The following is a 26460-nucleotide window of genomic DNA, read 5'->3' as shown; positions in this document are numbered from 1 at the left end:
AGAACAAATTTCATGCTTGCTTTGTCAAAAAAGTGATCACAGAATCAGAAAGCCCTTCACAAATTCACGAACTAAATTCCGTAGCTTTTTGAACGTTCTTTTGTCTCTCTACCTTTTCTTTTGCTCCCTTTAATATTATGTTGACGCATATTTATAATAGGAATCTCTTTTATAAGTGGGTAACATGCGCATCATGAGCATTTTCATATTTGCACATTTCCATTACCCATTATCAACAAAGAAAGCATTTAGAAAGGACTAAATACATTATTGAATATGAGCAATCACACCAAACTAGCTAGCTAGGGTGACTCAAATCCATAAAACTATAAGGCAACACTCACAGGGTAACTATCAAAAACATCTATGCGTTCACCATCTTAGAGTATTCATACATTGAAAGTAATACTCGCATTAAAAATAAGTACACCCTTATGTTTGCAGTTCGGATCTTCTGGACCAAACATCCTTGGATCATCTCTGGACCACAAAAATCCATATAAAAGATTATCACGTGCAAGGCACGTGCACGTGGAAACACAACTCACGCAGAAACGCAAGAGGAGGCAGCAAGCCCTAGCCTCCATCGTCCCCGCGTCCATGACAGCGTGAGGTTTCCCAGCCCAAACGAAGAGGAGGAGGAGCCCTAACCTCACGCCGGCGACGGAAGCCCCTCTCGCCCCCAAATTTCCCTGCGGCGGAAAACCCTCACGCCCACATATTTCCCAGCCCTAACCCCTCGTGTCCCCGACGGCCTCCAGCGGCCCCGACTCACGCAGAAATCCAACTCCGGCGACTTATTACAGCGTGAGGTTTCCTTTAATTGCCCCGACTCACGCAAAAATCCAACTCCGGCGACCTATTACAACGTGAGCTTTCCTTTAATTGCTTCCTATTTAAAAGTTTGAGTTCCAGATTTGATGTTGAGTTTTGTTGATTAAACTCCTACATGATACAGCAAGAAAAAATTACTCTTAAAAAAAATAAAATGTAACCCTCATTGTTTGAAATATCGACAAACTGCAGTCTAACCTTTTGGTCAATGCAACATAAACATCACCAAACATTTACATTAAGTTCCTGGAAATTATTTTAGAAATTCATTGACTTAATATGGCATTCTTTGCCATGGTGATCAGATCAGAATTCTTTTCCTTGATTATAAAGATTGAATCATAGACAGAAATCTCAATCAAATGTCATGGATAGCTTAAAGATGATTTAGTCATGAGATGATTTCATTTCAAACTCATCCGATTATTTTTCTTGGTAGAGGATGATTCAAATAAAAATAATTTAGTTATGAGATAACTTAAAGCAATAAGTTTATGTTTTACTTATTACTTATTATCAAAATGAGATAAGTTATATGGTACTTATTGCTGATTTATACAATAACGCAAAATAGCATATTTCCTTTTTTTGAATTTATTTAGCATATAATCTATGAACATTAAAAAATATTTGAATCTAAGTAATTTTTGTTTGCTGAATAGGTTGGTATTTCATGGCATCAGCAAGTTACAACTCCATCGACAATACGAAATTTGAACATGTACCATGCATGGACTGCGATCGAAGAACATTGGTATGTGTTTCTAGATCAACCAAAAATCTCGGAAGAAGGTATTATTGATGTGGGAAACATGACTGGCAAAAGTGGGTGGTAGCCGATACTTTGTCTGATGAAGACAACAGTGAAATAAGTCGTGGAAGGTTAGGAAAAATAGAGTCAAGGTTAGGTAGTGAACGCATTGCTTCTCGTGGACATAATCTAGGAAATTCAAATGTATCATCAGTGGTCTGAATATTAGTTATAGTGAATCTGACTCTTTTGACCGTTTACCTTATTACTTTGTTAGTTCGGTCTTGTTAATTAGTGTTAAGTAATGTTGTTGTTGTAATATAACAGATTAACTGTTTGTAAGAACCAGCTGAAGGTTGTAATGTGGTTTATTAGTTCAGATGGTTAATTAGTGTTAACTAATGTTGGTGTTGTAATGTTATAGGATAATTAGTTTTTTTGTTAAGATGAACGTTGTGGAACATGTTATATAATGGTTTGAAAATGTTGTAATGATTTATTCTGTGTTGTTTTTCTTTTGGGACTTGTTGATGATACTCTCTTGTCGATGTCCAAGTTCCTTTATTCTCCCTATAGCCTCTCAATTGCATGAAAATATTGATTTCTGTACATTTCTATTGACATACTTTATGGAGTCTTTACATCTACTCAATTGTTAGCCATAGCTAAACTTGTTACTGAAAGCCAAGATAACTAGTTATTCTTAACAGTCACATAGAGACTTCTCATATTCCTAGAGCCTCCAATAGCAATCTGTTGAGCTCGAATGAGCAACTCTTTCTGTTATTATCTTGCTGTGATTGAGACTAAGAATTGCAGTTCTGATAGAATTTGTGATTCATCATGCATCTTGACTGTTATTTATATGAATAGTTTTGTGTTGTTGTGATTTGCATTGTAATCTTTTGTGTTCAAATGTTGTATATATGTTATTCATCTTGATTTAGTAAACAATGGGGATCATGTCATGAGGCCATGTGTATCACAGAAGGTCTTCCAATATGAGATCCATATAACCGATACCAAATAGTTGGGGCTTAGAAAGTTCGATGACGATGTTTCTTCTTATTAAGAGTTTAAGTTCATTTTTCTGCTTGTTGTACTATTTTTTTGGTCCCTCGCATGACTAGGAATATATCGTGGTAAAATCTAAATTTTGACTATCATTACGATGGTTATTTATTTTTTACCTCATTCATCTATTGTAAGCTATATTAATCACAAGGAGACTTATGATTAATTTTGATTTTGATTTTTTAATGAATAATACATCTGAATTGTTCATTTTGATAATGGTTTGATCTATGAATTAAAATTCTGTACAAATTACAAAAGTCCTTAGAAGTTTCATATATCACAGTTTTATCATTAAATATTCAAGATGATGTTTTAGTTGAATTTCTATTACATACATATTTGTTGTACACCTGAGCAACAATCATGATCTTCAAGCTATGTTTGTCCCAACTATCTGAGTAGGTTACATGGATCTTATTCCAAATAAGCATAGTAGTATATAGTCAAGGTAGTAGTGATATGGTATAAAGATTTTTTTTATTATATAAATGAATAAATAAATAACCAAGATGTAATTGAGAGCTAAAATCCATTAGATCTTATTTGATCAGAGCTTTCAAAGTTTTTTTTTCACTATGCTATATCATCCTTTGTTCCAGATTCAACGGAGGAATATGAAGTTTGTGCAACATATGGTTTTCGAACTTTCCTTCTTCCCTTTGTAACTCTCGCACTTTAGTTTGGTCAGATGGATAAACATATGTGTTTTGTATGCTTGTATTTGTTTTCCTATTGTCGAATTATCTGTATTTAATGTAATCTGTATTCCACTTAAGCGATTTTTCCTATATGAAACCTGTACCATTATGAATTGAATACAATATTATCTTCTATTTTCTGCAAGAATTTCCAATATGCTCAAGTTATAATAATCTGCTTGGTGTGGGAAATCTCGGTTTAATTTCTCTAGAACTCATAGTTATTATAAGTATGGTTCTGCCCATTGAATTTTCTTATGCCTAATGTCTCTGTGTTTCTAATTGTCTCAGACTCTTAGTAAAGATTGACTATATTCACTACTGCTGTCACATATCACATTAATAATTGTTTAGCAGAAGGGCATTATATCACAATTGAATACGATGAGAAAAATAAAAATGTCCATGAACTGGCAGAGCTTGAGCTTAGCAGAAGGGCGTTATATCACAATCTGACACGCATAAAATTTTAAATAGGAAGGAATTAAAGGAAAGCTCAATCTTGAACATGTACCAACAGTTGAAATCGGCCCTAACGGCGGCAGAGCTTGGGCTGTCGCCAGTCGCGGGCAGGGCTGGGCCTCGGAGGAGTCAGGGAATTGGGTCGTCGTCGTCGAATCGCGATGGGTTTCTGCGTGAGTCGCGGACGCCGCGGGCCGTCGAGGATGCTGAAGGCTGTTGAGAAGGGGTTAGGGCTCTGAAATTTGTGGGTGAGATGGTTTTGGAGCCCTGCCGGGGGATCGCGGTGGAGTTTTCGTCCCGGGGCTAGGGCTCGCTGCCTCCTCTTGCGTTTCTGCGTGAGTTGTGTTTCCATGTGCATGTGCCTTGCACGTACGTGATAATTTTTTTATATGGATTTTTGTTGTCCAAGGATGACCCAAGGATGTTTGATCTAGAGGATCCGAACTGCTATGTTTGTGCTTTGTGTCATTTGATACGAACCAAAACTAATTTATAACCTAAAATTTACATTCTTTATATATTTTTTAATTATTTTCTTCTCTCTTGTATTATTATTATTTTTCTCTATCTCCTTATGTAATATTTACTTTTATTACTCAATCTATTCCTTTTATTTTTTTTTTCTCTCAAATTAAATAATATTTTAGTATTTGGAAAATAAATTTTATTCATTAAATTTAAAAAATTAAATATTATTCATAAAATTTAAATTTAAAAAATGGATAGAATAAGTGATGTAAAAATTTATTTTGCATAAAATATAAATTTAAGATAAATTCTGGATGAGTGACTTAATCCATCACTCAATCAATTAAATTAATTCTGTGCTTGCAATCCCTCCACTCGGCTCAATCGATCTATCTCACATTAAGCGTCTAGTTTTAAAATGTCAACATTTGTGTGAGCGCAGTGAAATATTTGACTTTGAAAATTCACAAATTATATATACAAATAATTCGTCGGCGAGGGCACGTGACACGGACAAAGCGTTACGGACGACGAAACCACGATCACGCTGTCAAACGAAACCCCAAATCGGCATCATAACCGCTATCGTCGAATCCAAGGCGAGAATGGGTCCCAGTCGGAATCCGGGACGACGACTTACTGCCACGCGTTGGACTCTCATTGGCCCTCGTCCATTCGTCGGGATCCGTGGCTGGTGGCCCGAAGAGACACACACACAATCACAAATAAGAAGCTTCAGCCCACTCTGACTCCGCACCTCTCCAAAATCTCCTCCAGTTCTCCGCTTTTCTTCACCGCAATGTCAGATTTCGTGTGCCAATTCGCTGCCGGGATCTGACTCCGGCGCCTTTCTCTTCCCCTTTTCGCCGAGGATAGCAGGCGGCGATGCTCGGGGCATTGGACGGCGGGTGCCACCCCAGCTGCGGAGAGAGCGGCGAGGAAGAGTTGGCGATCCTGCCGAGGCACACTAAGGTGGTGGTGACCGGCAATAATCGTACCAAGTCGGTTCTCGTCGGCCTGCATGGCGTTGTCAAGAAGGCCGTCGGCCTCGGCGGCTGGCATTGGCTGGTAAATTGTCTTCCTTTCTTAGACTAAAGTAAGTTTGTGCCCTTTTCTTTTTGGCTATCTCGAGCTGATTCTGCTTTTTAGGGTTTCGGTGGGAAGTCATTTCTGTTTTGATTACTGACTTTCAAAATGGTTTGTTGGCATTTCTTTAGATTTGACTGTTTCTTTCTCTGTTTTTCAATTGAAAGCGTGATAAGTCAGGTTTTAACTCGCTTAAAAGGTTTAATTTGGAGAATAAACCTTGCATCTTTCTTTTTACATGAAGATTTCTCTTGGTGAATTATTTATTGACTCATTTTCTTCCGGATTCTTTAGTCTTCGTAATAGATCTTCTCAAAATGCTAACAGCATTTTGCTCAAAGATCAGACCTCGGTGAAAAGATTATAATATTCCCAAAAGCTAGTTGATTAAGGTTCAGTGTTCTTGTGAGTTGATTGAAAGGCTGCATCCGTTAAATTCAAAAGGGAAAACATAACATGTAATTCAAAATCAAAGAGACATCATTTGCATCTGCATCATGGAATTCTGACTGCACCTGGCGCATGTACATTTGTGTGATATGGTACCAAAGGCCAATTGGGTAGATCCAACATCTAATGCCCTTGAAAATCCCCAATAAGAAATTACAAACATGTGATGCGAGACTAAGAGAATATGAAAAGCTATTGGTTATTTCTCTTCATTTGAAATGTTGGGTGTTCCCACCAAATTTTCCGACATCTATATCACTGCAATTCCCTTGATTTGATACTTTTGCAACGCCCAGTTTTCTGTGGGAAAAAATTACTTAACAAATAACTTAGTTGAAGATGCACTTTCTTTTATCTAAGAATGCGCTCATCTGTATCTTTTGGTGAATCTGTTTTGATGCTTTTCAGAATTTGAACTTGTTAACTGCATCTCTCTTTGCAGCTTGTGCATGTTACTTAAATAATATAAATCAAGAACTAGAAAATTCTAATCTCTTTCTGTTTGTGTATCTGGTCCTGTTGTGTAGGTTGGTTCTTGTTTAGTTGTACTGTAATCATTACTTTGGTTTTGTGATTTGCAGCAGTGTTTGAGCATTTCATAATTTGTAAACATTCTATCCTCTTTCAGTTCTGGTTAAACAATTTTTGCAGATCTATGAGCAATTTTTTCAGATTACTTTTGTTTAACTAGATCATATTAGACAAATAATTTGTAAAATTTCAGGTTCTAACTAACGGTATAGAGGTGAAATTGCAAAGAAATGCCCTTTGTGTTATTGAACCCCCGACTGGTCATGAGGAAGATAGTGAGATTGAATGTGGTAACATGCAGTGGAATAGTTCAGGTATGGATAAGCTTGCTGTTGTTGTGTTCTTTATGAATTATTGATTCGTTTTGTTTCCTACTAGTTTAAAATGGTATGGTGGATCAATCATTGCTTATGTTGAAACAAATAGCTGGTTTGTTTAATTTGTTTTATCCTTTAGCAGGAATTGGTTTCTACGATACAGATGACGCGGTGCCTTCCTTGGATATTTTTCTGATTAAACATAGTTTTGATAGATTCCTTTGAAATAAATTCAGACTATGATTGTTTGACTGGTCATTATGACTTTATATACCGTTTTTCTTTGATTACATTGGCATAATGGTTAAGTTGGTTATCAATTCATCTTTTACTTTGTTTCTGAATTCTTTGATGATGGGAAAAATCTTTCAATTTAGATAATTCATTTGTGTTTGCTGGTGAGTATGTTCCATTTCTTTCGTATAGGCACTAGTTTGTGTCCTGCTGTTACCCATGGAACATATTTGTCGCCAAGTTTCCTTTCTTTAGGTTGGAGTGGAGTTATATTGGCCCTCCCCAAATGCTGCAATGTCAGGAGCCTCTCCATAATGCGCCCGTGCTGTTAAAAACATCATATTCTTCTTTAACTGGGGCGCTCAGTGTTGTTTCACGATAGTTTTTCTCCATTGGATGCATTATACAACTTTGAAACATTCATTTCAGTGTCTGATGATGTACAAGCTCAAAAGCCACACATATCGAGGGTCAGGCACTGCAAAGGATCATCTTACAAATCACTAAGCAGGTCTCAGTCATGTGATTCACATTCCAAGGGATCCATTTTGTCATCCAGATGTAAGATGGTAAGCTTAGGCCACCTCCATGAGATGTATTCTGAACAAGTTTCTCCAGGTTTTCTATAATGAACCTATCGATTTTATATAACTGGTTAGAAAGTTGACTTGAGCAAGCTGGAAACAAGAGCATTGTGGCGATATTGGCGGCATTTTAATCTTGTATGCTCTAAATCCATGAATAGCTAATTTTTATATAACTTCATTGTTAGCATTCTGCGCGATCATCTTATTCATATGTTTTGGTCTTCACAAGGTGGATGCCAGTCCTAACCCCTCTAAAGAGCAGCTAATTGATGTAGTCCAAAAGCATTTCATGTCACAGGTAACCCTGACTCAGTCTGTGCCTTGTAACAAGCTTTGTCGAAAATCAAATCTAGGGAAGTTTGACGACTGTGCAAACCCAATTGCATCTCCTGAAGCAATTGGATGAGTTGCAGGTTATCATTGGATTTGTGCAGGCTGCAAAAAGACTGAAAACAATCTGCAATTGAAAAAGAGAAGTTTCTGCACACCTTGCTAACTGGTAGGACTTTCTGTAGCACATTATGTAACATACATTAACTGGATTTGGATGTTGGCACAGCTGGAACAACCTTTCTCAGCTAGGGTTCTTGCAAAATGCTAGAATTTCTTGGAGTTTTACCCTGGCTTTTGAAATGCTGCATAAGTTTTCATCTCTGTCAATGCTGTTTTCTATTAGTTTTATAAATGTTAATTAATTATCTGATCAAGATATATAGAGTGTTTTGGTTAGATTTTTTGGTGTTCTAGGTTAAGTTTAAATTTTATTTTGTAATATATTTCATCAAAAAAAAAACGATCACACATCTTTAGCATGTTTTGAACTTTATTATATATGTTTTTCTGACACTGAGCATAAGTACTATCTATATCTAAATTATTATTACTAAAAATTTCATCAATGTTAGCAGTTCTTTTAGAAGGCCTAATCTGAAAAAGTATGCTATTATTTTTATTTTAAATATAGACATAAAATTGAATTAGAATATTATTTTATAATATAGTTCATAGAAAGTAATTACTTGTATTATAACTTCTAAAATAGATGATAAGTTTGATAGATTTTATAAAAAAATTTGAATCTGAACTTGACTTAAGCTTGAATACAATTTTAAATTTTAAATTTTAAATTTGAACTTGGATAATTCAAATAAATTGATTAAAAATATTTTATTTTGATTATATATATATATATATATATATAATTTTTAAAATAAAATTTTATTGAGTTATATAAAAATCAATTAAATCCTAAATGTAAGTCAATTTAAATCCAATCCTAACATAATAAAAAACATTTCAATTATATCTCCAATTCAAATCCAATATTTATCAGATCAACTAAGGTTGGATTTATTTTTAACATCCTAAATCAAGTCCTAAACAAAGGAATATAAATTTTAGATGAGATCAAAGAGTTTGATCACTTTAAAACACTAGCAATATGTCGTAACCTATTATATCTTCTAACATAAAATCTAGTAGAAAAAGTAGTAGATTATTAGATAACAATTATATTAGTTGATAAATTTGAATTAATCAAGATAAGTTAAAGGTTCATAAAACTAAATCAAATAATTCTTTGAACTTCCTCCTTCAAATCTACACCACCATAAGAAATCAATACAAAGGCGGATAAACTACCATCGAAGATAGCATCTTTCATCGATAAAATCAATTATCTATATCATTGCATCATCTAACGAACACATGAGAGCCCTTTGAACATCCAAAACCTTCCTTTCATAGTTTCTCTTCCTCTCTCAGCATATACATTTACAACTATAGAACATCCACCGACGGCATAAAGGCCAAGATGAAAAGCACGCCGAGCAGCCCCACCGGCAGCAACAACAACATGGATGGCGGCGGAGGCAAAGGTGGAAGCACCAACGGAAGTATCAACAACGACACTGCCAGAAGCAACAGCAACAAACAAGATTCCGCACCAAAGTAGGCCGGAGAAGAAGATGAAGGATTACTATTATTATCCACCGACCGCCGTCTGCTACCATAGGCGGCCATCGACAACCGATCCCTATCCCTATCCCCCTTTGCATTACCACTGCCTTCCATGAAAAACAAATCACAAGCTAAGTTGGCAAATGGCATGGGCTCTTTATAAGAGAAGAATGCTCTGTATCCTTCCACAAACCGGAGGCCATGCAAAAAAATACCACTGAAACTAGGTAAAACGAACATTGGCACTGCTGTTTCAGGTTCTCCTCCCCTGGCCATGCCCTCAACTCCAGTCAAAGAGCTCTTTGTCTCGTCTCTTTCTCTTTCTCTGAAGCCGTGCGGTAGAACGAAACCCTGACAAATTAGTTTTGAGATGGTGACAGAAACGATACGTGCGTGTCTGCGAAGTCTCCTCCCACACAATTTGCATCGTCCTCGCTCGCAGATTTTGATTGCAGATGAGTTCGCAGTCCCAGAATGTCATCCGAGGATGAATTATCCAAATCGGCAAGTGTTTGCTTTTTTGAAGGCTCTTGACTGTGGCGAAGAGAAAGAAAGACGGCGCCAGAATCGTAGAAAATTGTTCAGGTGCACTTAAGGCAAGGAAAGCTGGCTTTTGAATCTGTAGAGAATTATTTTATATGAATAAAATAAATAAGAAATATATGAAAAAGGAAAGAAAAAAATAGTTTTCTTTCACTTCAAGCATTAATTAATGACTCGTGAAGCTGGAAAATCGAAGACATGGTAGTTCCGTTGATTGGATGAAGACCTCGTTTCTATGTGTAAAATAAATTAAACTAGGGAAGGGGTCCTTGATATTGACCCTCCAACGTTCAAGTTAGAAACAGAAGTAAAAAGCAGAATCGAAGATGATAGGGACGGGATTAATCTTGCCTTTCTTCATACCTAGCATATTCTTTTATTTATTTTTTAGTGACTTTCCATCTTCCCTTGTTTAATGACATTAATTATCGACAGAAAACATCTTTATCTTGACTTCTTCACATTCAATGATAGATGGAGTGTTCTCTTTTATTTTCTCTTCCCCTTATTAAAGATCTTTTCCTCTTTTATTATTTTATCGATTTATTACTAATATGTACGATGTCAATGTCATACCCCGAGCCGGGCAGGTGGTCCGCTCGGCCCACTCTCCTGCCGACCGGGATGATCAGACACTGGTTCATCCAAACGGCCGACCGGACAGTGCTTCCTCCAATCGACCGATGTAGTCACTTCCCGCTCAGGTTATGCGGACGAGCCTTACTTACGCCCTAGTGTTGACCGCCTTAACTTTGACCTACACAATGACAATTGACCCTTGCCAGGTGGGCTCCTTCATATCGCCGTATCACAAGCCTTCCCCCCAAGTCTAGTCAAAAGAGGTTGCAAGTCCGACTGACTGGACAGGTGGTACTTTAGGTGATTTCCTCGTTCGATCGGACGACGTCTGATCAGACTATGCTCGGTCCTTTATTGTTGATCGACCCATGAGCGAACGCCACTCGACCTCATTTTTCCGTTGTCGGGTTCAACCTTGCGACCCGTTCTTTGCGCCAATCGGGGAGAGAAGCAGCAACACTTGGCAATTTTTCTTCCTTTCCCTGTGCTTCCCTGGGTGAGCACGGTCTCGACTGACATCATCCAAATTTCTCGAAGACCGTATAAATCCCTGATAATTGTGGCCGAACATACGACCATACCTTTTTCATTAAGTTCATTAAATGTTGCCTGATGACTGAAGGACATGTGTCCCACACTACCGCCGCACGCTTGATGTGACAGGCGGATATCCGTTTCGACGCGATGTGCGCCTTTTCAAATTCAACGATTGGATCTGCTTCTAGGTTTTTGTAACGCTAGATCGGATGGCTCAGGTCGATCGACCGCGAGGTTTATAAACCTCGTGCATGTCGCCTTCTTCCTTACTTCGCGCATCTTCGCCTTCGAGCTCTCCGACGACGTCTCATTTCTTTTGCTCCTCCGACGATCTTTCTAGTAAGCTTCCGTTCCCCTTCAATCGAATCTTTTCGTTGTTCTTAGCATCCTCTCTTTCAATCGAACTTCTTCGTTGTATCTCGTCGACCTTTGTTTCCAATGGCAAGCTCCTCACAACCTCCCGTCTCCGTTCCTGGGCTCTGGTATACATTCATCGAGTCTAGGTTTGACGGAGGCGATGTTGAGAGTTTGAGAGCCGCTTTTGAAATTCCATCTGATTATCAAATCGGCCTTCCTTCGGCTTTCGACCGTCCGAACAAGCCGCCTTCGAGTTTTGTATGCTTCTTTAGGGACTAATTTACCGCCGATCTGCGGTCCCCTGTCCACACCTTCTTCTCCGCAGTCTATAAATATTTTCATATTTCTTTAGGCTGCTGTGCGGGGTCATCGTCCTTTTCCACCTGCACGACATTTCTTTGACCTCTCGGCTCTTCCACTATTTCTACTATCCTAAATTGTCCGAGCCGAGGACTTTCCTATTCCAAGCTTGAGTGGGCTTGGTCTTCTTTGATAAGATGTCGTCCTCCAATAAGCATTGGAAGGGCTAGTATTTTTTTGTTAAATTCCTCGAGCGATCGGACTTTCCGACCAGCTGGCAGTTAGAAATGTCAAATCCTCCGGAGCTCAAGAAATACAAGAGCCGATCGGACAACCTCCATGCGGCTTCACACTTGGTCGATTAGAAGTACCATATCCACAAGTTGTTGCATGAGGGGGTCCTCTACGTGTTCGGCTTGAGCCTGATCCGTATGAAGTTCCAGTCCAGCCTAGGTGCGCTCTCCTTCTCCGTCGTTGAATCTAACTGATTTTTCTTCCTTTTGTGCAGCTCGAATCATGTTACGAGCGCGTCTGGCCAGCAAGTGTAAGATTGCAGACGTAGGCATCAACGTTACGGTCATAGCCGAGCTGGAGAGCCGCGGTTTGCAGCCGGTCGGCTCCAACGAAGATCCGCTCAGCGAGGAGGAGGGAACTCAAGTGCTGGGGAGCTGCGCTGGGGGAAGCCGGACAATCACGAGCGATGCAGCAGTTGCAACAATGGATCTCCCGCCCATTCGGTCGTCCATGATCCCTATATCGATTGCCTCTGGGTTACCACTTCCAGCGAGCCCCTTCGGCAACGCAAAAGACGTCGAGCGGAGGGTTCCTCCCGAACTGCCACTTCAACCCTACAGACCCCCACCACGGTCAGCTCTCGACCCCCATTCGAGCGGTGTGAGACCTCTCTACCACCTCTTGAGTAGGGAATTGGGGAACTCGCTGCGTCCCTATCCTCCGACCGGACACCCTCACTGTCCGGGCTACCTCAAGGGACGATCTGCGTCGTTGATCGCCTTCATGCCCCTGCCTCTACCGACGACGCAGGTGTCCCACGTCCGACCAGTCTCCTCATAGCCCACCGATCGGGCGACTTCTGAACCTTTTGGCCCCAGCGGCCAGAGATCAATAACGACAATCCTCCACTTGCCGACTGACGAGTACCGCCAGCCGGATGACCCAGCATCTCTCACCCCCGAGCATCAAATAAGAATACAAGAGACGCTCGCACAGATATGGGCTGATGCCCGAGCCCGTGCGGCTATTATAGCTCCGGGGGAACTAGCTAATAGCCACACTCAAATGTCCACTAGGGTAAGTATACCTTTCTTCCTTTTTTTCTCTTGTCCGCTTGGCTTGTATAATGCTAGCATTTTTGCAGTACTGGATGGAAAGTCTGGCCATGTGCCACAAGCTTACTTACCTGGAGCATGAAATCCAGTAGCTTCGTGCTCCGAGCGGCTAACCATCTGCTTCTCAAGCCCAACTGGTGCAGCTGAACGTCGAGATGGCTCAGTTAAGAGCTGATCTGAATAAGAACTCCGAGCAGCTCGAAGCGGAGAAAGGCAAGAGCGTCGAGCAAGCGGTACAGCTAGCCCGACTTAATAAACAGACCGCCTCCTTCGAGTCTAAAATCCACTCGACCAACACCAGGAAGCTCCGGGCGATCGAAGACCTGGAAATAAAAAACAAGGAGTTTCGGGTGTTGGCTCAGAAGTTGAAGGATACGGAGGCGTCTCTAGACGTCGAACGAGAGGGCAGGTTGGTCGATCGGTCTGCAACGAACGCTCAACTTGACGCTAAGGACAAGGAGCAGGTGCAGTTGAAGGCAGACTTAGAAGCCTCCCGAGTAATGCTACAACTTTACCAAGACGCCGAACCCACGCGGTTCAAGGAACAGAAAAAGGCTTACCTCGGCTCGGACGCCTTCAACGATAAGGTCACCGATCGAGCGCTCCGTCTGTTCAACCTTGCGATCGACAGGATGCTCGCTCAACTGAAGGACGATGGCTACATTCCAACCGCTCTGACAAGCAAGGTCATCAACCAGGATAAGATGACTGAGTCGATGCCCGACGACGTTCTGGATTACCTTGAATGAGCCTGCTCCCGCACGCCTTCTTTTTTGTACTACCTTTTTTGGACTTGTAAAAATTATGCAAGTATTAATGAATAGTCGTCCGTTCGGAGAACCTTTTTTTATTTATTGTCACTCCTTCGTTCTACATCGTTCGACTCTTCTTTTTCATATTTTCCACTATGCGAACCGCTAACGTAACCTCCCGATCGGCAACAAACTACCCGTTTTCATAATTGCTTGATCGTTTAATGGCGTAGACGTGGGTTTAAGGTCACTGCTCGACCGTCGATAAAGATCGGGATTTAACGTCGCTGCTCGACGATTGACGAGGACGGAGGTTTAATTGTTGGTTGATACTCGAAATATCGTACTGATTTTCCTGTACAAAAATTTTGTACAAGTCCTGAACCATTTCTAACAACATATTGTGTTCTTTAGAAATTAAATTATGAATCACAAACGGAACTTAACATTATTGATTCCAAATTTAACTTATATGTTCTTATAAGTTTAGACTTGGATCGCAAACGATACTTAACATTATTGATCCAAATCCACCCATGTTACAAATTCAATTAAATATTAATTTCAGATATCGGCTTGCAGGTTAAACATGGCGAGGCACTAGGCCTTCTTGGATGTGGGAGCATCCACCACTTCCTAGACAAAGCCTTTCAACAAAATTTAATATTTAATTTCCTTATAGTAACCCTAGGTTTAACCAAAAGGAACAATCGAATCACAAGATCGAAAAAAAAAAGAACACAAACTCGAATTACAAATTCGAAACCTATAATCATATGTCTCTTGTGTTTGGTATTTCAAAATCTATACAAAGAAAACTAGTATGATGCCGAATTGAATTACTAGTTATACCTTTCTTTGTAAGCAACAACCTCTTGATCTTCTATCGTATTCCTCTTCTTATCTCGGACGTCGTGTGGGCGACAATCTACCAAGACGAGAACCACCCAAGCTTCCTTCTTCTCCAAGCAAGTTTCGACCACCACAAGAACTCCAAGAGAAGATGAGGTTCAACCACCACCAAGCTCCAAGAGATGCTAAGAAACAAGACCTCCTATCTCTCCTTCTTCCTTTAACAAGATCTGGCCACCAACCAAGCTCCTTGAGATGAAGATGTCGTCGGCCAAGGAAGAAGAATAGGAGAGGGAGAGGGAGAGGAAGAGAGGGGTCGACCACAACCAATGAAGAGAGGAATAATAGAAGAGATATTGTTATGAGGTGAGGCACCTCTACCCTCTCTTTTATATTCCTTGGTATTGATAAATAAGGAAAGTTTTATTAAAACTTCCTTATTCTCTTTGTCAATGAAAGGAAAGTTTAATAAAATTTCCCTTTCAAACTATATATGACCGGCCACCTTAATCCCTCCAAATAAAGAAAGTTTTAAACATAAAATTAAAACATCCTAATTTATTTCCGGAAATAAAAAATTCTCTTTTGAAAATTCCCTTCATGGTTGGTCATAAAAGGAAACTTTTATAAATTAAAATATTTCTATTAAAACATGTGGATGATTTACAAAAAGGAAAGTTTTCTCTAAAATTAAAATCTTCCTTTCAATATACAAATAAGGAAAGTATCAAATCTTTTCTTAATCTTTTGTAGAAACTATAAAAGGAAAGATTTAATTTTAAAATTCTTTTTTAAAATCATGAGGATGGTTACAAAAAAAGGAAAGTTTTATCAAAAATTAAAATCTCCTTTTCAACTACAAATAAGGAAAGATATCAAACTTTTCTCTTAATCTTTTGTAGAAAACTATAAAAAGAAATATTTAATTTTAAAACTCTCTTTTAAAATCATGAGGATGGTTACAAAAAAAAAGAAAGTTTTATCAAAAATTAAAATCTTCCTTTTAACTACAAATAAGGAAAGATATCAAACCTTTTTCTTAATCTTTTGTAGAAAACTATAAAAGGAAATATTTAAATTTTAAACTCTCTTTTAAAATCATGGCTTCCACGTAAGAAATATTTTAAAAAATAAAAACCTTTTAATTTATTGTGGTCGGCCACACAAAGCTTGGGTTCAAGCTAGGGTCGGCCACCTAATGAAACCAACTCACCTTGGTTTGGCCGGCCCTAGCTTGGGCTCCAAGCTAGGCTTGGTCGACCACCTTAAGGTGGGTATGGGTGGGTATAATACTTTATAAATAAGAGGCTACGATAGGGACCAAGAGGAGGAATTGGTTTTGATCTCCTGATGAAATTAACCTTCCCGTGTTCGCCCCGAACACCCAACTTAATTTCATCAATAATAATTCATACCACTAAATAATTATTATTGAACTACCGCACTAATCCTAAATTACATTTTGGGCTCCTTCTTATCATGAGTGTTAGTCTCCTTGTGTTTAAGATATAGAATGTCCACTAATTAAATGAGTTACTGACAACTCACTTAATTAATATCTAGCTCCAAGAGTAGTACCACTCAACCTTATCGTCATGCCGGACTAAATCCACCTGCAAGGTTTACATGACAATCCTTATGAGTTCCTCTTGGGGACATCATCAATCTAGATTACTAGGACACAGTTTCCTTCTATAATCAACAACACACACTATAAATAATATCGTTTCCCAACTTATCGGGTCTATTGATTTATTGAACTAAATCGCACCCTTTGATAAATCAAAGAAATAAATATTAGATATATGTGCTTGTTATTATATCAGGATTAAGAGCACACACTTCCATAATAACAAAGGTCTTGTTCTTTTATGCAGTCAGTATAAAAAGAACTTACCTTAAATGGTTCTGCTCAATACACTTAGAGTGTACTAGTGTTATTTTATAGTTAAGATAAACTAATACCAAATTACACTACGACTATTCCAATGGTTTGTTCCTTTCCATCTTAGTCATGAGCTACTGTTTATAATTTATAAGGAATTGATAACATAATCTTCTGTGTGTGACACCACACACCATGTTATCTACAATATAAATTAATTGAACAACTACACTTAGCATATAAATGTAGATATTTGACCAATGTGATTCTTTATTTCAAAAATAAATGTTTACAAAAAATTAGACTTTTAGTATACACTCTAACATTAACATCGTCGCTTGACGGTTGACGAGGACCCAGGTTTAAGGTCGTCGCTCGACCGTTGACGAAGACCGGGATTTAAGGTCACCACTCGACCGTTGGTAAGACTGGGATTTAAGGTCGTCGCTTGACCGTTGGTGAAGACTGGGGTTTAAGGTCGTCGCTCGACCGTTGGTGAAGACTGGAGTTTAAGTTCGTCGTTCGACCGTTAGTGCCGACAAGGATTTATAGTTGTCCCTCGACTTCTAACTTGGTCGATCGGCTCAAAAGTGTGGAAAACTTTCGTTGTTTACTCATGTCTGTCCTGCATCCAGAAGGTATATACACAAGTACATTTATATTTGCTTACGCACCTCTCATCCGACCCTGTAGGGTTGGAGATGATTTGCGCTCCATAGCCGCTCAACCTATCTTCTGTCTTCGTCCTCCAAATAGTAGGCCCCCGAACGGAGTTTCTACACGATTTTTTAGATCCTCCCCATAGTGCCTCGAGCTTGGTGATATCGCACACCGGCTTGATTTTCTTCCACACTAGATCTCCAATCTAAAAAGACCTCGGGATCACCCTTCGGTTGTAATTCTGCCTCATCCGCTGTCGGTATGTCATTAGTCGGACGACGGCTTTATCCCGCGATTCATCCACCAAGTCGAGCTCCATTAAACTTCACCCGGCATTTCCCTTGTCGTAGAGTTGCACCTGATCGGACTCTACTCCAACCTCCACGAGAACCACCGCTTCTCCTCCATACACCAGCTGGAATGGTATTACGCCAGTCGCCTCTTTTGGAGTCGTGCGAAGTGCCCATAAGACACTCGGAAGCTCGTCGACCCAGCTGCCCCGGCGTGGTCGAGCCGAGGTCGTAAGCCTCTAAAGATCTCCCGGTTTGTGACTTCCACCTAGTAGTTGATCTGGGGGTAGGCCACTGAGGTGAAGGTCTGTTGGATGTCATAGCCTTTGCACCACTCCTTGAACCTCCAACCCATGAACTGCCTCTCGTTATCCGAGATGAGCTGGTGGGGGATGTCAAACCGACACAAGATGTTCTGCCATATGAATTTGATGATCATCTGCTCACTTATCCTTGCTAGTGGCTCGACCTTCACCCACTTTGAGAAGTAGTCCAACGCGATGAGCAGAAACCTCCACTGACCAGTCGCCATGGGAAACGGTCCCACAATGTTCATGCCCCATTGGTTGAATGGGCAAGACACCATGGATGCCTTCATCTCCTCGGTTGGTCGGTACGGGATGTTGTGATATCTTTGGAAGGACAAGCATATGACTACTATCCGAGCGGCATCCTCTTGGAGAGTTGGCCAAAAATACCCGATCAGGAGGATCTTTCGAGCCAATGAATGGTCGCCCAGATGACTTCCACAGGAGCCAAGATATACTTCTTGGAGTATATACTTCATGTCCTCCAAGCCCACACATTTGAACAACGACCATGAGAAAGATCTCTTATAAAATTGGTCTCCGATTAGGGTAAATCGTCTGGCCCTCTTCTTTAATAGTTGCACTACCTCCTGGTCGGTCGAAGTGCTACCCGATCAAAGGAATTCAATCAGTGGCGTTCTCCAGTCGCTCAAGAAGATCACTCCCTCCATCTGGTCGATGTGCGCCACCAATGAAACCTGTTCGATCGGCTGACTGATCACGACTAGCGATAATAAACTAGCTAATTTAGCCAGTTCGTCCACTGCTTGATTGTCCGACCGGGGGATCTTCTGTAGTGACCTCTTGAAAATTTGTCTTCAACTTCTCGAAAGCTTCTGCATATAACTTGAGTCGGGAGCTGCTAATCTCGAACGCCCCTAATAGTTATTGGGCGACCAACTGAGAGTCCGAGTGAATGAGGACTTTTGTGGTCCCGATATGTCGTGCTGTTTGTAAGCCGGCTATTAAGGCTTCATACTCGGCTTTGTTGTTAGTGGTCCTATAATCCAGCCGAACGGAAAGTTGCATCCGGTCTTTCCGTGGTGAAATGAATAGAATGTCGATCCCGCTGCCTTATCCGATGGACGAAATGTCAACATATATTCTCCGAGTTGCTTTTGGGTCGGTGTTCTGGACTTCCGTGACGAATCAGCCGAGGTTTGAGCTTTGATCGTCGTTCGGGGTTGATATTTAATATCAAACTCGCTTAGTTCAGTTGTTCATTTGATCAGTCGTCCGAACGCCTCTGGGTTGAAGACTATTCCCAGGGCATTGTTGGTCATCACGATGATAGGGTGAGCCAGGAAGTACGGGTGAAGTCTCCGAGTAACTAACACCAGCGCATAAGCCAACTTTTCATGACAAGTGTAGAGGGACTCTGCATCTTTTAATATATGGCTCAGAAAATACACGAGCTACTGTTCAGGGTCGTTCTTCTTTACTAATGCTGAACCAACCACATACTCGGTGGTCGACAAATAGATCTAGAGTGGCTCTCCAGCGCTCGGCTTAGCTAATACAGGCAATGAGTTTAGGTACTCCTTGAGTTCTTCTAACGCACGATAGCACTCCGCGTCCCATTGAAACTTTATAGTTCGACGCAGAACCTTGAAGAATGGATGACTTCGGTCGGATGACTTAGAGATGAACCTGGACAGTGCAGTGATACATCCGGTCAACCGTTGGACCTCCTTCAAGTTGCAGGGTGGGGGCATGTCTTGTAGCGCCTTCAGCTTACTCGGATTCACCTCGATACCCCATTCGGTGATGATATATTCGAGGAAGCGTCCGCTCTTAGCGTCGAACAGACACTTGCTCGGGTTCAGCTTCATCCCGTATGTCCTCAATGTTCGGCATATTTCTTCGATATCTACACACAGATCAGCAGCTCAGGCTAACTTTATTAATATGTCGTCGACGTAAACATCCAAGTTGCGGTCGATCTGCTTCCGAAATACCTTGTTCATGAGCCTCTGGTAGGTGGCGTCAGCGTTCTTCAGTCTGAATGGCATGACGTTGTAGCAGAACGTTCCGTCGGTTGTGATAAAGCTAACCTTTTCCTGATCTTCTTTGGCGAGCGACACTTAATGGTAGCCTTGATATGCGTCGAGCATGCAGATAAACTCGTAACCCACCGTAGAGTCCACCATCTAATCTATCCAGGGCAACGGATAGAAATCATTCGAGCAGACCTTATTCAAGTCGCGGAAGTCGATGTACACTCGTCATTTGTTGCCCAACTTGGAAACCAACATGACATTAGCGAGCCAACTCGGGAACTGGACTTCCCGAATGTGGTCGGCCTTCAGTAATTTCTCTATTTCAACCCGGATGATCAGGTTCTGCTCCGCGCTGAAGTCTCTTTTCCGTTGCTTCACGAGTCGAGCGTCTGGTCAGATATGAAGCTCGTGATGGGCGACGTTTGGTGAGATTCCGGGGAGCTCGTGGGTCGACCAGGCGAACACGTCATAATTCTGCCTAAGACAGGCAAACAGCTCTGCCTTTCTCTCACTCTCCAGATCGGTGGCAATGAAGGTGGTTGCTTCCGACCGGCTCAGGTGAATCAGGACCTCTTCCTTTTCTTCATAAACTATCGTAAGGGGCTTCTCAATGATGGTGTTCACCTCCAGGCGCGGATTTTTTCGAGTGATCCTCGGTTCTGATCTGACCATCTTGACGTAGCATCGTCGAGCGGCCAACTGATCTCCTTTAACTTCCCCTACCTTATCGTCCACCGAGAATTTGATCTTCTGACAGTAAGTGGACACCATCGCTCAAAACTCATTGAGCGTCGGTCGGCCCAAGATGACGTTATAGGCCGAAGGCGCGTCCACCACAATGAAATTTGTGGTCCTTGTCCTCTTCAGGGGCTCTTCTCCAAGCGAGATTGACAGCTTGGTCTATCCAATCGGCAACACTTCATTGCCCGTGAAACCATAGAGCGCGGTCCTCATTGGCAGCAGCACACCCTAATCAATTTGTAGCTGATCGAACGTCTTTCTGAATATGATGTTCACCGAGCTCTTTGTATCAACAAAAGTTCGATAGATTGTATAATTGACGATTACCGCTCGGATAATCAGTGCATCGTCATGAGGAGTTTCCACTCCCTTTAAATCTCTTAGGCCGAAATTGATTTTAGGTCCTTCAGCAATCTCCTTGCTGTAGCCAACAGCATGGATCTCAAGTCGCCAAGCATGCGACTTCCTTGTTCGATTAGAGTCTCCACTAGTCGGCCCGCCAGCGATCATTCCTATTTCTCCCCGAGCGGCGTACTTTGGTTCTCTTCCTCCCGTGCAAACAGTTTGTTCCGCTCGGCAGAGACTCGGTCGGGACTTCGATTGCTCTCACGCTGAGGCCGATGGTGGCGTGGTTTAATTGTTGTCATTTCTTCCCTTCGGACGGTTGATCGGCGCCTTTGTCGCCGATCAGGTGATGGGGATCGACGATGATATCCCCACAAGGCCGATCTACTAGCTGTCAGGTCGTAGCAGTCCCGGGTATTGTGTGTCATCGACTGGTAGAAGGAGCAGAACATCGACGTCCACATCTTACCTTTTGCATCCTTTGGACGAACGGCAACCACATGTTACACGGCATGTGCCCTTGGCTCGTCTGGTGGGGCTCCTCTTGACCGAGGCCCCTTAGTGGGTTGATGACTGCTCGACTGCCGCCGTTCAGACACTCCTGCAGGCTCGGCGGGCGTCTCCTTCTTCCTCCACGTTGATGTATTCATTGGCCTTCTTTTGTAGTTGGTCAAAGTCCCTCGGTGGCCTCCGAATAAGCGACCGGAAGAACTCTCCTTCAGTGAGCCCTTGGGTGAATGCGTTCACCAACACGTCCGAGAAGACTACCGAGATGTCCATTGCCACCTGATTGAAGTGCTGAATATAGGCCCTTAATGCCTCTCGAGGCGTCTGCTTCAGTGAGAATAGATTCACACTCGTCTTCTGGTGGCGGCGACTGCTAGCAAAGTGATGCAGGAATGCCACTCGGAAGTCTTTGAAACTATAGATCGAGTTGCTCGGCAACCGGTTGAACCAATGTTGCGCCGATCCGATAACATGGTGAGGAAAATCCGGTATTTCACCCCATCTGTGTACTGGTGAAGTGTGGTCGCGTTATCAAACTTGGCCAAGTGGTCATCAAGGTCAGTCGCTCTATTATATTCCTCGATCGTCAGTGGAGTGTAATACTTCGGCAGAGGGTCATTTAGAATCCCCTCCGAAAACTGTTGATTGATCTGCTCGGGCGAATCATCCTCTCTGGGTGCCTTCCTTTTTCTTGTGTCTCGAGCGGGTGCCTCATCCAAGGAAGATCCCCGGTCTCTGTCCGCTCGGGCCCTTTCTTCTACCGGAGTCCATGACGGTGCTTGGTGGAATGGGACCGTCGCATGAGAGGCTTCCCCATAGGTGTCGATCGGCCTCTTGTTGGGTTCCCGAATGTCTCGGTCCCCTCGCTCAGCCTTGCAACTGGCCGCGGAGGCTGCAGGCTCCTGCGCTTGACGTTCGGACAGTGCCTATTAGCGCTCGACCAGCACTTGTTGTTGCTGTTGTTCCACTATCTTCGCAGCTCGGGCTTGTATCAACGTGTCGAGCTCCTCTTGCGTCAGCGTCACCATTGTGAATCGTCCAGTGTCTTCCATCTTCTCATTCGGATGCAAGTTATCTTCCCACAAACGACGCCAAAATAATCTTGTCCGAAAGCGTGAAGCTGGAAAGCCGGGGATATGGTAGTTCCGCTGACTGGATGAAGACCTCGCTCTTAGCTACAAAACAAACCAAACCAGGGAAAGGGTCTCTGGCATTGGCCCTCCGACACTCAAGTTAGAAATAGAAGTAAGAAGAGGAATCGAAGATGATAGGGACAGAGATGAATCTTGTCTTTCTTCATACCTAGTATACTTTTTTATACCTTTTTTTAGTGACCTTCCATCTTCCCCTTTTTAATGACATTAATTACCGACAGAAGACATCTTTGTCTTGGCTTCTTTGCATTCAATGATAGATGAAGTGTTCTCTTTTATTTTCTCTTCCCCTTATTAAATATCTCAGTCTTTTCCTTTTTTTTTATTATTTTATCGGTTTATTACTAATATGTACGATTCCAATGTCATACCCTGAGCCGGACGGGTGGTCCGATCGGCCCACTCTCCTGCCGACCGGGATGATCAGACACTGGTTCATCCAAACAGCCGACCGGACAGTGCTTCGTTCAATCGGCCGATGTAGCCACTTCTCGCTCGGGTTTTGCGTACGAGCCTTGCTTACGCCCTAGTATTGACCGCCTTGACTTTGACCTACACCGTGGCAATTGACCCGTGCAAGATGGGCTCCTCCTTATCGCCGTATCAATTAGCTTACTCGGTAGTATTTGCTCAACTGAAACTAACTGACTTGATCAGGCTAATCAACTTGACTGGCTTGCCTGGACCGCCTACTTGTTCGGCTTGATTGGCTCGATTGACCTGGTTAGACGGATTGGACTGACCAACCTTGTTTTGTAAGGAATAATTATTTTCATGATACAATAAGGAAAAACTGTTAAGTGGCAAGAGATTGAGGTTCTTTCAGACGGCTAAATATAAAGAAACAATAATTTGAATTATTCTCTTTTTACCTATGGTTCTTTGCTGCTTCATTCCAAAATTGACGAAACCTTGCAGCCTGAAAATACACCACTGAACTCATAATACTGATAGCTGATTCGGAGGCCAATCAAAAAGTGAAAAATAAAAGACAAATACTTCTAGACAGTGAGAAAGAACAATCAATATCTTGATTTGCTCATCTGCTTGCTGGAAAGAAAACGTAATACGTCCAAAAAATTCATGTTGTAATTGCATACTGACAAAAGCAGTATCAAAATAGTGAGCAGTAGAATCTCAATATCTAGAATTTAGTTCACTAGGAGTGTTTTAGAGAATATAATAATTGAATAGAATATAAATCGGAGTCAGTTCACAAAATTTTGGGCATTTCCTTGGCTAAATTTTATTTTTCCTTGTGCGTTACATTCTGAATAACAAAGATACAGTGATAATGAAAAATAACCACTATAATAACAAGCAACTCTCTTTGACAGGGAGAACCAAGAAAACAATGGAGCAAGCCATTGTCATTCACAATACCAACTCTGTACCATCTTAGGAAATTGGAAAAGATGAATTTTTTCCCTCTAAAGAAAAACGTATCGTACTGCCCTAAGTTAATAAGTTATAGATTATAACACATCTACAAAATAAGGAAAATAGTTTATCAAATCTCCTAATAACAGAGACAACCAAAACGTATATATCAAGAGAATCAGGGAATAACAAGCCTATGTTCTCAAAGATATCCTCAGAAATTAATTAGCAGCTGTAACTATACAAGAAAGCAAGAATAATACTCTTCAATATACTACAACATGCATATCACATCTTTGCTATTGACATTATTACTCCTTCAGAGAGAATATAATTAATATGTCATGCAACAGTACACATATTCTTGCTCCACTTGTTGAGCTAGACCTAAATATCGAATTGAGGACTGTAGGAAAAATACCTCTCAATCAGGGATAAGGAAGAGACAGAGGCTGAAATCTGGGGTTGACATAGCCATAAGCGCCTGCTGTAGGAGGGGGCAAAGATAATACACATTCCATGAAACAACAGGAAGTCTAATCAATTTTAATTTCAAAAGCTTTAATTTCTTTCACTCTACAACACATAGCTTGATCAAAATTCTAACTATATGTTTGAGATGAAACCAGTAAGCAAGTGAGCAAAAAGATTAACATAAATCGGAGAAATGGATGTGCAAAACAAGCTCAGAAAATAAAATAAAACACGCAGGATTTCAATTCACACTATTTCTCGAAGGAGGGTTCATTCAAGTCTTGCTATACCTCTCCTCCCAAAACCTTCCGATGTAGATGTTAGGAACCAGGACAAAGCTCCAAACAAGTCATGGTGGTAGAAGCATTCACAGGCTGACTTCTTCTGTTAAAACACATGGCGATCGCAGGCAATGTAGCTCTCGGTGTCGAATTACCTGCTCGTTAACATAGTTTTCGAGTTCGGTAAGGGTATCGGGGTTGTAATGGTGATACGAGCTGCTCCACCGTGAAGGAGACCTGAGGCGGCGGCTCTCTTCCCGTCACGCGTTGCAGACCTAGCGGTGTGAGGAAGGAGAAGCGAGTCCAGGATCCTAGATCTATTTTTAGTCGTAAATTATTTGATTTTCTGTTTTTCTTCATTTTATAATTTATGAATGTTCTGATTTCGATGATAAAAAATATAATTTATTTTTTTCTTTTATTCGGTGTTAAAAAAGCTAATTTAATTTTCCATAAATAATAATATAATAATAGTTGATTTCATCTTATTCCAATTAGATTGTATTAAATTTTGCTGTTACTTGTGTTTTTTTATTTATTTACTTTTTTGCTTCACATATGACGATTAGGGATGGTAATTTTATTCGAATATGATGGTTAATTAGACATCCAAAATGAAAGGGGATATGAAAAAAAATTTTATACTTGATTATAGTAAATGAATATTCGACTATGGATATTCGGATATGAATATTCGAGTATGGGTATTTCGGATATGGATATGGAGATGGATTTGGTAAAATTTTATCCATACCCTATCCGATACCCGAAATATATATATATAGCCTCAATTTTTTATTGAGAAAGAAAAAACTTTAGCTCGATTTTCGTCTTAGAAAAAAAGACTTAGTTTGTCTTTTTATCCGGTCATCAACACATATTTTATCTTCTTTTCTACGGAAAATGTTCACCCGATCGAAGGAGCACGAGACAAGAAAGAGCTGACAAGTACATTGAAATATTTTTTTAAAAAAATGAGAATGATAGGGAGTAATAGGATGATAGGTAGGATTTGGATAACCGATGGATATGAGTATGGATATAGATATAATAAATATAGATGGGTACAAAAAATATGAAATTCTATCCAAATTTTATCCATTACCATTCTTAATGATGATGAGTTAAAGACTAAGAGTATGATTCTTTCTATTATTGTCTCATTTCATATTCTTATTTCTCTAATTTTATTCATGTTGTTATTTTCTTCTTTCATTTGAGTAATTAAATATACTTTTATTTTTCTTCATTTTTAAACAATTTTGAATACATTTATTTTTACTAAATGAATTGTCTACTTATTATCTCCTTAAATTATATTATTATATCAAATAATAATACACCATTTAATACTATAAATCTTATACTTATCCAAATACTTATATTTCATAAAACATGTAACATATTGCAATTTCTTTGTGTCCGTAATTTATAGAGCATTTATGCACTTGTTACCTTATAAAAGTTGATAATCCTTCCTTAGTATAAGTTAGTAATCCATCACTTGAAAATAAATTATTATTGACATTTTAAAAGTCAAAAAACTAAATTTTATATAAAAATTTATTTTTTTAAAATTATTATTTTTATTTATTTATTTATTTAAAAAAATTCACCGTTGTCAGTCTTAAGTCTAAATGAAAATGAGTAAGAGAATTTTTTTAAAAAAAAATAATATCAAAGGCCTATATTTTTTTCCCGCCTACGACCAC

The 26460-nt window shown here is 40.4% G+C and overlaps 1 protein-coding gene and 1 long non-coding RNA gene across 4 annotated transcripts; one reads left to right on the top strand and one right to left on the bottom strand.

The window, feature by feature from the left end:
- The first annotated feature begins 5026 nt into the window (after positions 1–5026).
- On the top strand, positions 5027–8206 carry LOC122022353. 2 transcript variants are annotated; one of them, XM_042580317.1, is made up of 6 exons: positions 5027–5358; positions 6551–6671; positions 7338–7477; positions 7568–7630; positions 7725–7793; positions 7891–8206. In XM_042580317.1, the coding sequence occupies exons 1-6, from the start codon at positions 5176–5178 to the stop codon at positions 7960–7962; spliced, it is 648 nt and encodes a 215-aa protein (XP_042436251.1). In that variant the 5' UTR covers positions 5027–5175; the 3' UTR covers positions 7963–8206. The 2 variants fall into 2 exon arrangements, 1 of the variants encoding a protein (XP_042436251.1); XR_006122960.1 differs by having other exon boundaries at positions 5039–5358; positions 7101–7477.
- Positions 8207–22864: 14658 nt separating this feature from the next.
- Positions 22865–25073, bottom strand: LOC122025453. 2 transcript variants are annotated; one of them, XR_006123716.1, is made up of 4 exons: positions 24758–25073; positions 24415–24480; positions 23486–23532; positions 23268–23360 (listed from the first exon to the last, which is right to left on the bottom strand). It is a non-coding gene; the product is annotated as an uncharacterized LOC122025453 (long non-coding RNA). The 2 variants fall into 2 exon arrangements; XR_006123715.1 differs by having other exon boundaries at positions 22865–23532.
- Positions 25074–26460: the final 1387 nt, after the last annotated feature.

Source organism: Zingiber officinale, chromosome 9B (genome assembly GCF_018446385.1).
Source record: "Zingiber officinale cultivar Zhangliang chromosome 9B, Zo_v1.1, whole genome shotgun sequence".
Taxonomy (NCBI): Eukaryota; Viridiplantae; Streptophyta; class Magnoliopsida; order Zingiberales; family Zingiberaceae; genus Zingiber; species Zingiber officinale.
The sequence above is the reverse complement of the archived record's forward strand: the minus strand, read 5'-3'. Positions and strand labels throughout refer to the sequence as shown.